Source organism: Sinocyclocheilus rhinocerous, unplaced genomic scaffold, assembly GCF_001515625.1.
Source record: "Sinocyclocheilus rhinocerous isolate Xijiao unplaced genomic scaffold, SAMN03320098_v1.1 scaffold1626, whole genome shotgun sequence".
In the NCBI taxonomy this organism is placed as follows: domain Eukaryota; kingdom Metazoa; phylum Chordata; class Actinopteri; order Cypriniformes; family Cyprinidae; genus Sinocyclocheilus; species Sinocyclocheilus rhinocerous.
Window position 1 is genome coordinate 136,874 of NW_015657802.1, and position 12,148 is coordinate 149,021.

Sequence of the window (12,148 nt, forward strand, 5' to 3'; positions counted from 1 at the left end):
ATCAGCGGTGTCAGTCTGAGCAATGATACTAATTTCTTGTAACATTTTTATCTATAGGTCTCTGAGTTGGCCTTGCAAGTAGCAATCCTGTTTTATGGAGGCCACCTAGTGGTGACAAATCAGATGAGCGGAGGTACCCTTATTTCTTTTATCATCTATGAGCTGGAGCTGGGAGAGGCCCTGGAGGTATGGTGGTTTTCTTTTAATATGTGTGTACGTGATGCTCATATGATGAATCTGAAATCCAAAGTCTTACTCTCTGTTCTTTTTACAGAGTATATCGTCAGTGTACACAGGTCTGATGCAAGGCGTTGGCGCTGCAGAGAAAGTGTTTGAATATATTGACAGGAAACCTAAACATACCCTTGATGGTCAAGAAACTCCAGAGACATTAGAAGGGCAGGTGGAATTCAAAAATGTGACGTTTGCATATCCAACACGGCCAGAGATGGATATATTAAAGGTATTCTTTACTGAAGGTGCAGACTTTAGATAGAAGGTTACTGACTACAGCAAAGTATAACACTATAACCTAGCCAGGCATAATGCAATGTTCCAAATCCAAATTGTTGTTCGTTTCTGACCATATAAGATATGTTCTGATTCATTGGCTGTGATTATGTCACATTGCGCCACACTGTCACAGATAAATCGCTTGTTGCTGGAATCCTATTGCATCACACCTATTTATGTGTAAGGGCTGATTAATGTTAATGATTTTGGCTAAAAACACAAAGTTTAAACACCGGATTAACCTCAGGTAGAAATAACCTATGAACCACAGAATTATTGAGATACTTTATGACAGTTGTGCCCCTGAGTGTAATTCTTAAACTAGGTTGCTATGGTTGACGTAAGTGGGGAGTAGCGATGCAGTTAGTGTATTGCAAGTGCATTTGAATGCTACGTTTATTTGTTTTCTCTCTGATATGCTAGTGAAGCAGTAACAGAATTCCTAGACATAAGAAGGAAACTAAACCCACATTTTCTTCTCAGAATGTATCCTTCAGTCTTCGCCCAGGGCAAGTAACTGCACTGGTAGGGCCCTCTGGTGGTGGAAAAAGCTCCTGTGTGTGTTTGCTGGAGAACTTCTATGCCCCTCAGCAAGGCCAAGTGCTAGTGGACGGCCGACCTGTGAAAACCTACCACCACAAATATTATCACTCTAAGGTGGGATATATGCTGAGGCTGATCTGTCATACTGCATTTCGAAAAGATACATTATTTTGTAAATACACTTTTAGAATTTGAATTGGTTTTATCGGTACTTGTATTGTTTTCAATGTAGCCTGTAGTACATTATATGACCGTAAGAGGGCAGTAGTTGCTGATAATGCAAATAAGTGGCCTAACCAAAAGCAAATCAGAGATGTAAGTGCTTTGTTTTTTAATAGGTAGCACTGGTGAGTCAGGAGCCTGTTCTATTTGCCCGCACTGTTCAGATGAATATATCCTATGGTGTACCTGAAGCTCCCATGGAAGCGGTCATCAGAGCAGCCATTAATGCCAATGCACATGACTTCATAACCAGCCTCTCCAAAGGCTATGAAACTGGTTTGTTATTATATTATATTATATATTTTATTTATATTAAATGATACTATATTATATATTTTTGTATTTTAAATGTATTAATATTATATTAATTTTACATTATATGTGTAAACACTCAAATTTTAAGCCATGTTCAGAAATGTACATTTCTGATGTTAATGCCTTATGCATTGCCATAATGACCACAGTAGATATTCATATACTGTACATATTTAGCTTAATTTGATGTTTTTCCACTTATTTGTACCACAATTTGGTTCAGTTAGATAGTATTCTAGGCATGTTCACAGCTTTGAGTTGATTTGAGTTATATTATATTATATTATATTATATTATATTATATTATAATGTATTATATATATTTTTTTTTATTTGTTTAATAATATTATATTTATTTTACATGATATGTGTACTAAAACAGAAAAAGAGTTTGTAACAGAGTTTGGCTGATAATTCATCCTGCTGCTCTGTCTTCTGTCTGCTGTAGGGGTTGGAGAGAAGGGCACTCAGCTTTCTGGTGGGCAAAAACAGAGAGTTGCCATTGCTCGGGCTCTCATCAGAAACCCTTGCATTCTCATTTTGGATGAAGCCACAAGTGCACTGGATTCAGAAAGCGAATACATAGTAAGTGATGACTATTACATTGAAAGTCTGTGGCTTAAGTGAACATTCATTTTCAGTCTTGCATTAGACTTCATTTGTGTTGTTACTTTGTTTTTAGGTTCAGCAGGCTCTGAACAACTTGATGCGAGAACGCACGGTTTTAGTGATTGCCCACAGACTGAGCACAGTGGAAAGAGCAGACAACATCCTAGTGATCGACAAAGGCTGTGTGGTGGAGCAGGGCCCACATGCAGAACTCATGGCCAGGGGAGGCCTCTACTGTAAGCTGGTGCAGAGGCAGATGGGGACTGAAATAGATGCAGATGTTCACCACCCATCACCAGCCCCACCATGGGAGCTGAAGGAAGGAGATAAGGAGAGTGCAGAGGACTGTAGCGACACTGAGCATGAAGCACACTACTAAGACACTACTAAGAAGAGTTGAAATGTGCTTCACTTGATTGTATAGAGGCCTTCATCCTAGGTTGATTTTTTGAAAATATTTTATTTATTCTTATCTTGGGATGTATCACATGTTTTGCATGTTAAACAGTGTGTTTACTAGACAGGGGTACTGCCTTGAATAAAGCTTTAAGCAATATATACTTTATATACTTGATGTACTGTATTATTTGTTTCAAATCTAAATATCTTAAATAGTACAAACATATTAAACTTATTTATGAAAAAGAACAAAAACGAATTGATGGACAATTAAATAATTGTTTAAATTTTTTTAATGTCTCATATACTACTAATACAGTTAATAATGTATAGTTTATAGTATTTATTAATATAAAGAATTTTGTCATGTGATTTTGACAGTTTTTTTAAATTCTATTTTTATCCTTTTTTTGTATTTTTAGTATTTAAACTGATTTTATTTCTGTTTTCTAATTTCTAATTTTTGTTTAATGTTTTCTTTCATCTGTATAATTTTATGATATATTTTTAGTTAACAATAACACCACTGAAGATTGCAATTTTTTTGCAATTAAAAGATTTATTACAAAAAAAAAAGTATGTTATCAGTTTATGCAGTGTAACGCACAAACGTATGTTTTACACATTTTGAAAGACATAAGAAATGTATCATTTTGGAGAAAGTTTGTGAGCATCAAATTAAAGAGACCTTACGGAGATGTGCCGGTTGACGTCACGCATCTCCTCCTGTCGTCTTCCGGCTGAAAATAATAACAGCTTTGCCCAGAGTCAGACCGACCGCGATCCACAGAGTTCGAAGTGTGAAAGACACCGCTGTGCCAGACATGGCTGGCTTTGTGAATAAGTTGAGTTCTTACACTTTAACTCAGTTAAACGAACTGCTCGAAGATGACGAAAAACTCAACAAATTTATCGACGACTCGGAAGAGGTAACGTAAGTTACTTTTTCTCGTGAAGAGCGTCGCGAAGTTACCGTGGCGAGTTGATTTGTATTTGAAAAAGCACCATTTTATACAGATGTAGGTCGTGTTTATTTTTATATAAATATATTTTTTAATGGCTTGTTTTAAAATTACGACGTCATTACATTTTATTGGGAACTGTTTAAATTTGAACGTTTCTGCGCGTGACTTCAGTTTGGTTTGTTTTTGACGTCTCGCGGAATATGACTAGCGTTAAGTGTTATGATGTCATTGGTTGAACAACATATTTTCAGTTACTTAAGCCAAAGTTACCTTATCACTGAAGCAGAAACTGCTCGACCAGCCTTATCTAATAATGCCCATGAGTTGTGAGAATATGCATTTGTCCTGTAGAGTCTGTTGTGTTTGTATTTCACCCTTCAGTGATGCAAGCCATTTTCTCGTGATCCTCTTTTGCAGAAATTATTACTGACGTTGGTCTTGTGTAAATTATATTTTTATTAGTGAGTAATTTTTTTGCAGAGCTTCACTTTTTGTTACTTTTATGAAAACATATGTCGCTGTCATGTCTTTAAGGAAACCTTGGCAATCAGAGACTTTTTATACTAGTTTTTATGATGCCAAGCACTAGCAATATTTTCCGGAAACATTTATTGATTATTTGCATTGTATATTTTTAATTTAAAAATAAACATATAATTTTTTTTGTTGTTTTTATTGATTATAACACTAGTATTTCAGGAGCATAATGTATTAATTTTATTTTTTATTAAAACAGCATATTGACAGTTGATTAAGAGGTAATTTGATTTTTGATCAAAGTTTCATATGAATTATAATTGCTGATGCATAACCATAAACATATTCACATCTCATGAGACAACATACTGAGCTTTGCCAATGCACACAATATCAGTACCCTTCTGACTTACTGTGTAAGTTCAAAGTTTGCTCAGTTGTGTTTGCATATCGTCAATTAGATAGTATTCTGGGCATGTTCACAGTTTTGAGTTGATTTGACCTCCAAATTCATTGAAAGATGTCAGCCTTGAATCGGTATGTGTCATGGGAGCATGTTTGATCTGGCAGTATTATAATTTAGTGCTATAAAAAGTGATGTTTCTTTTCCAGGCCAAATAATTTATTTAGAAGGAATTTTCTTAACTGCTGTTTAAATAAACATCTTTCTTAAATGTACGCATTCTTAAATATTGGCTTTCACTGAAATTGGTAACTGACAGAAATGGTTAATGAGAAAGAAATGGGTTAGTGCTGGAATGGTGCTCCAGAAGCCATATATATATATAGTAACATTTCATATGTAGACCGTAATTATCTGCCACATAAAACAATGGTTGCGGACCCGTTCACTGGTCTACATGTCTTTTAGAAAGCGATGTGAATGTTATATGATGAATAGACCTATCCTTTTTAGTCAGATTTGGAGAGAACTAGCCTTGTGTAATCAGTGATGAGCAATGATTTGCTTTTCGCAAGCAAGAGTTGGTGTATTACCAAGAGAACTGGATTCAGTATTGCCTGTCAACGTTAATGTGATATGACTGGTGATTTCAGCTTTCTTTGTGTTAGACACTGATTTGTATATTTTGAGTGCTTGTTTGGGTATTAATTTGATTTAATACGTAGGACATCCCGGCACAGGCCGTGTAAAAGCTCAGAAGAACAAATGCTTCCTGACCTGCCAGCTGACATAGGCAGGTGTTTGAGAAACATGTGAAATCTCTCACCTCTTTCTGTTATGCACTCTGACACATGATCTCTAAACTGAAACTGCAGAAGTGCACCTGTTGAAAAGGGAGGACAATTAAATACTGTTCAGTGTTCCTCATGGCAGTCATAGGTTATTGAGTCACTAGAGGTGGCATGTTGCAACGTATGTTTTTTTTTGTGTGTGTCTCTGCGTTGTGTACAGCACAGCCTGAAACCTTTAACATCGACCCCTCTGATTATTAATAATCCCTTCTTTGGGGCTGTAACATGCCTCTGCTGCAGCAGTGATCATCCGGTACAAGGAGAGGCTTAAGGTGGAGTGACCTATATATCAAAGGCCAGCTGATTCAAATCAATTTGGGTATAACTAGTTTTAAGCCTCTTAACTGATTCTCAATGGTGAATTTTTTTTATATCCATATAAACAATTAGGTTTGTTGTCAAATGTCTAATTTCTGTGATTTGTATAGAACAGTTGGTCTTAACTTTTTCGACTTGAAGAATCCCCACCATGTATTCGACTATGACTGAACTGCCCTAAAAGATTACCATGTCTCTTTGAACACCTTTGGGATGAATTGAACTGTGAACCGGAACCCATCGCCTACCATCGGCGCCTGACTTCACTGATGCTCTTGTGTCTCAGTGGGAGAAAATCCCTCCATCCTTGTTTCAACATCTACTGGAAAATCTACCAGCAAGTGGGAGTTTTTATAGCTGCAAAGGGAGGACCAACTCCCTATTAATGGTTGTAGTTTTGGATTTAAATGAATGATTACATATGAGTGCGGTCTTTGGGTTTATGCATCTTTTTGGTCCTCTGGTGTTTTTGGATTGAATGCTTTTAACTTTTGTAATGATATGAGGGAAAAGTCCAGTGCCAGCAATTGCTGATGATCATTTCATCTTTGATATAGGGTTTACAAAGCCTAGTTATTTTGACATTTGAAAACTTTAGAAATGGGCCCCACAAACATATATCAGTTTTTTTCCTACATAAGCTGGTGTAGCAATTAGCTTAGTGTAAAAGGCTACAAATAACTTATTTCAACAACATTATCCACCTTATTCTTCCTGTAAGAGCGGCTGCGGCCTTTTGTAAATTTAATGGGTCTGGCTTCCGGTGTCATCCACTTCCAGCTATTTTTAGCTGTACAAAACAGCTTGTTTTGCTGCTTGACATTGCAAACTGGTGTGTCTTACCATATTATTTTAATGTATTATCTTAACTATGAACACACGTTTGTAGTGCAATCGGTTTACTGCCCTTTGTTATTCCCCTACAGCGGCTAATGAACCAGAAGTCTTGCACATTCACAGAAAATGGCTTACTTCCGCGTTGAAAAATAAGGTGGATATGACCAAAATCTACATTAGATCGCATTCGGAATTTGTTACAAACACTCAATGGTGGTTTGAAGTGAGACTTGAGTAAAGCGTACTATTAATTTTGTAAATAGTATTATGTAGCTTGATGCTAATGTTAGCTCTAATGCACCTGTTACCCTGCTGCAATTAAATTTCCTGTTTATTGAGTTAACAATTTCCTTGTGTGTTCTCAGATTAAAGGACTACAGCAGAACAAGGAGATGACCCTGGCTAGTAACCGTCATCTTGCTGAGCAGAACCTTAAACTCCAACCCAGACTTGACCACCAAAAGAATGAACTGACCAGGCGGTACCGGAGCCTACAGGAGCTGTTTGAGGCCTATCAACTGCGCAAGTCCACTCTAGGTAAAATACTTACTTACTTAATACTGGGATTAAAATGTAATTTCCTTTGTTTCTCTGCCTTTCTGTGTAGCATATGTCCCTTACAATAACTCTTACAAACTTGTTATGTCCTTTATTTATGTGCCTGGGACTATTTCTACCATATGTAACTTTGAAAAGCTGCAGTGGAAGCAATGCAAATGTGTGAAGGGTCCCTATAGGCTTTAACATGTTTATGTTGTTGTGGTGTGTGAACTTAGTAATCTTTTTCAGCTATAAGATAACTCTCTGAAGGGCCTGTTTTTCAGGTTTTACGTGTAATTTTCACAAACTCTTAGGCTTTGTGCACCACTTCCCCCTATATGTCTCTCTCTCTCTCTTCATGGAAACAGAAGGCAGAACTAAATGATAGCAGATGACTGTCAGAGCTGAAAAGGATCTGTGACTTTAAAGAGAGCAGGGAACGGTATTCAGCGTCCCTCCATGCCTCTCTGCATTGTGTGTGTGCTGATATCATGAATAAAACGCTGACACTGATTACCCTTTGTGACGCGGCGGTTGCCTGGAAGCTGATTCCAAACAGCGGACTAACACTTTTTTCATTTTACCATCTGTACACTCAGTGTCATCTGGCTTAGGCTTTGACTTATGGTGTATACTAGAACTGAAGTACGTGTTGGAAGCCTTGCTGTCTCCCACTCCCTCTGAGCTGGATCTTGTATTTGATCTGTGCTGTAGAACAGGACTAGGTGATTAAATCAGTATTCATTGTATATAAAATGTGATGATTTGTTTTATGAGCGTTTGTGCCATTTTAAGTTTTCTGAAGTGTCATTAGTCTAGTTTTGCAATCCCTCCTTGTATGTACACTTTTGTTTAAGTGTAGCATCAGTAAGTTTTTTTTAATACCATAAAAATTGTGTCTTTTTTTTCAGAAAGGATGCATAATATTGATAAAATGTGACTATTTGTAATTTTAGTTTAAGTAAGGGATAATGTAGATCCAGCCGGCTGTTATCGCAGAATATCCCCCGACGGTGATCAGGGTAGGGTTGCACCAGCCATTCGTAAGTTCTTACTTAAATTAGAACGTTAAGTCCACACTAGAGAATTAAATTTCATGATGTATTCAGTCAAAATAATTTACATAAGGTTATAAGAACATTTTTGTTTTCTAGAAAGACTCTTTATAATAAGTGGATGAATGTATTTTGGAACAAAATGATTTGTGGACCAGGAGACTATAAGGACTGGAAAAATATTTTCAATTTCATGTTGTTTGTTCACCTACACTGCAAAAGGACCTCTTTTAGCTCTTTTGTTGTATTTAATTTAATGATGAACAGGTTTGTTTTGGTAAAATTTAACTTGATAATTGTCATTTTCTTCAATCATCTAATAATTAGAACACCTAACACACACACTGCGTGTAAAAAGTGTTTGTTTCAGCCAGTTGAACGGTGGGTATAATGTGTGCACATGATCAGGATAGTACCACCTCCGCCTCATTTTGAGCCAGGAAAAACCCCGTATATGCTGCTCTGTCGTAGTTTGGAAAGTAATGTACATGAGTTATAGATTTAACCTTCACTTTCCACTGCCCACATACCATGTTATTTACGCTTATCTTGAAATGTACCTGACAGTTTACTCTGTCACCTGGAGCTGCAGCATGATGCTGAGAGAAATTTTAACAACTGTCAAGTGAAAATATTTACTCTACTTGTCTAGTGATATGTACTTGTTATTGTGACATTGTTTTTTGTTTTTCACAAGGTATGACACAAATTCTCTTTCTGACATTTTTTTGATTGTCTATTAATTTACACTACCGTTCAAAGTTTGGGGTCAGTATGATTTTTTTCTTAGAAGTCTCTTATGTTCATCAAGTGTGCATTTATTTGATCAAAAATACAGTAAAATCAGAAATATTGTGAAATAGTATTAATATATATATATATATATTTTTTTTAATGTAATTTATTCCTGTGATGCCAAAGCTCTTCAGTGTCACATGTCGTAAGTTCTTACTTAAATTAGAACGTTAAGTCCACACCAGAGGCTTAGTAACTACTAGCTAGTTTGTAACTAAATCTATACGTTATTTGGTTGCACTAGTTGTTCGTAAGGCAGGACGTAGCAAGTAGTTCGTAAACTCTCCGTAAAGTAATAAAGTAGTAAAGTAGTCGCATAATATGACGTTTACCCTAAATCATCCGAATCAGCAGAACTTGTTTAAATGCTATGAATTTAAATTTATCCTTCATTCTAACTTTTTTTGCCTCACGTATACTAACGGTAAAAATATAAACAAGTTTCCATTAAAAACGATACATTAATAACATTAGTTTATATGTAAGCTATTTTTATATGTAAATAACATTCAGAAACTGTAATTTAAATAAATAAGGATCAATAAATACTGAAACAAAAAAAAAGCATAAGAAATGCCAATTATTTATTATTTCATCTGACATGCGCAACATGGACCGGAAGCGTACAGAGGCGCGCTATGGGATGGGGTGTTGAAGACGCACTAAAAAAGAAACACATATTGTTCTCTCTCTTAATATGTACATGAGTGTAAATGTCAGCAGCATCATATATGCCTAAAGGATTGAAGGTTGTCGGGTAAAAGAAGAGCATATTGATGCAGTTCACTCAGTCTGCTATTTTATTCCAACCGTTACTCCTGACCAGACGCTTCCGTAAATATTTAGTTTATACGTAGAGTTACACTTAGAAGTCTCTTATGTTCATCAAGTGTGCATTTATTTGATCAAAAATACAGTAAAATCAGAAATATTGTGAAATAGTATTAATATATATATATATATATTTTTTTTAATGTAATTTATTCCTGTGATGCCAAAGCTCTTCAGTGTCACATGATCTTTCAGAAATCATTCTAATATGCTGTTTGGTGTTCAAGAAACTTTTTTTTTTTTAATTATTTTTATTATAGCAATGTTGAAAACATTTATGTGAAAATATTTTTTGGTGGAAACCGTGACAGGTTTTTTTCAAGATTTTCAAAGAGTAGCATTTATTTGGAATATAATTTTTTTTGTAAAAATGTAAAAGTCTTAACTGTTATTTTTGATCAATGTAATGCGTCCTTGGTGAATGAAGGTGTTAAATTCTTTCAAAAAAATATCTTACTGATCAAAAACTTTTAAATGGTAATCTATGTCAAAATCCATATACAGTGGGTACGGAAAGTATTCAGACCCCCTTAAATTTTTCACTCTTTGTTATATTGCAGCCATTTGCTAAAATCATTTAAGTTAATTTTTTTTCCTCATTAATGTACACACAGCACCCCATATTGACAGAAAAACACAGAATTGTTGACATCTTTGCAGATTTATTAAAAAAGAAAAACTGAAATATAACATGGTCCTAAGTATTCAGACCCTCTGCTCAGTATTTAGTAGAAGCACCCATTTGATCTAATACAGCCATGAGTCTTTTTGGGAAAGATCCAACAAGTTTTTCACACCTGGATTTGGCGATCCTCTGCCATTCCTCCTTGCAGATCCTCTCCAGTTCTGTCAGGTTGGATGGTAAACGTTGGTGGACAGCCATTTTTAGGTCTCTCCAGAGATGCTCAATTGGGTTTAAGTCAGGGATCTGGCTGGGCCATTCAAGAACAGTCACAGAGTCGTTGTGAAGCCACTCCTTCGTTATTTTAGCTGTGTGCTTAGGGTCATTGTCTTGTTGGAAGGTAAACCTTAGTTCCAGTCTGAGGTCCTGAGCACTCTGGAGAAGGTTTTAGTCCAGGATATCCCTGTACTTGGCCGCATTCATCTTTCCCTCGATTGCAACCAGTCGTCCTGTCCCTGCAGCTGAAAAACACCCCCACAGCATGATGCTGCCACCACCATGCTTCACTGTTGGGACTGTATTGGACAGGTGCCTGGTTTTCTCCACACATACCACTTAGAATTAAGGCCAAAAAGTTCTATCTTGGTCTCATCAGACCAGAGAATCTTATTTCTCACCATCTTGGAGTCCTTCAGGTGTTTTTTTAGCAAACTCCATGCGGGCTTTCATGTGTCTTGAACTGAGGAGAGGCTTCCGTCGGGCCACTCTGCCATAAAGCCCCGACTGGTGGAGGGCTGCAGTGATGGTTGACTTTCTACAACTTTCTCCCATCTCCCGACTGCATCTCTGGAGCTCAGCCACAGTGATCTTTGGGTTCTTCTTTACCTCTCTCACCAAGGCTCTTCTCCCCCGATAGCTCAGTTTGGCCAGACGGCCAGCTCTAGGAAGGGTTCTGGTCATCCCAAACGTCTTCCATTTAAGGATTATGGAGGCCACTGTGCTCTTAGGAACCTTAAGTGCAACAGAAATTTTTTTGTAACCTTGGCCAGATCTGTGCCTTGCCACAATTCTGTCTCTGAGCTCTTCAGGCAATTCCTTTGACCTCATGATTCTCATTTGCTCTGACATGCACTGTGAGCTGTAAGGTCTTATATAGACAGGTGTGTGGCTTTCCTAATCAAGTCCAATCAGTATAATCAAACACAGCTGGACTCAAATGAAGGTGTAGAACCATCTCAAGGATGATCAGAACAAATGGACAGCACCTGAGTTAAATATATGAGTGTCACAGCAAAGGGTCTGAATACTTAGGACCATGTGATATTTCAGTTTTTCTTTTTTAATAAATCTGCAAAAATGTCAACAAATCTGTGTTTTTCTGTCAATATGGGGTGCTATGTGTACATTAATGAGGAAAAAAAATTAACTTAAATGATTTTAGCAAATGGCTGCAATACAACAAAGAGTGAAAAATTTAAGGGGGTCTGAATACTTTCCGTACCCACTGTAACCTCTAAATATGGTGGTTTTTTTCTGGCGGTATTTTGTGATTTATGGAGCGATTAAAAGAGAGATCCCCTCAGTAAAAGCCTTTAACTCTAATATGTAAAAAAAAAATTGGACCAGGCTTTATGCAATGTTCAGTTTATTATTCTGGAAATATATGCAAATGAGTGCATATTTAATTAGATAATGCAACGTTTGCATATGTGAACATAATGTTACAGAAAACTTAAAGGCTTCATTTGGCCAAAAAATTTAAATTGTCATCATTTCCTTACATCAAGTTGTTCCAAACCTGTATGAGTTTCTTTGTTCTGTTGTGCACAAAAGAAGATATTTTGAAGAATGTT

General features: G+C 36.5%; 2 protein-coding genes across 2 annotated transcripts in view; both read left to right on the forward strand.

Moving 5' to 3' along the window:
* The window catches only part of LOC107721545 (ATP-binding cassette sub-family B member 9-like), a 6,846-nt gene extending 4,228 nt beyond the window's left edge, over positions 1–2,618 (forward strand). Inside the window, exons 6-11 of the mRNA XM_016529617.1 lie at positions 58–186; positions 275–463; positions 997–1,170; positions 1,395–1,554; positions 2,042–2,178; positions 2,276–2,618. Of these exons, the coding sequence (XP_016385103.1) occupies positions 58–186; positions 275–463; positions 997–1,170; positions 1,395–1,554; positions 2,042–2,178; positions 2,276–2,581 (1,095 nt within the window). The 3' untranslated portion in view covers positions 2,582–2,618. The remainder of the gene's footprint in view (positions 1–57; positions 187–274; positions 464–996; positions 1,171–1,394; positions 1,555–2,041; positions 2,179–2,275) is intronic.
* A 722-nt stretch (positions 2,619–3,340) lies between these two features.
* The window catches only part of LOC107721558 (vacuolar protein sorting-associated protein 37B-like), a 24,560-nt gene continuing 15,752 nt past the window's right edge, over positions 3,341–12,148 (forward strand). Inside the window, exons 1-2 of the mRNA XM_016529645.1 lie at positions 3,341–3,530; positions 6,818–6,989. Coding sequence (XP_016385131.1) covers positions 3,426–3,530; positions 6,818–6,989 — 277 coding nt within the window. The 5' untranslated portion in view covers positions 3,341–3,425. The remainder of the gene's footprint in view (positions 3,531–6,817; positions 6,990–12,148) is intronic.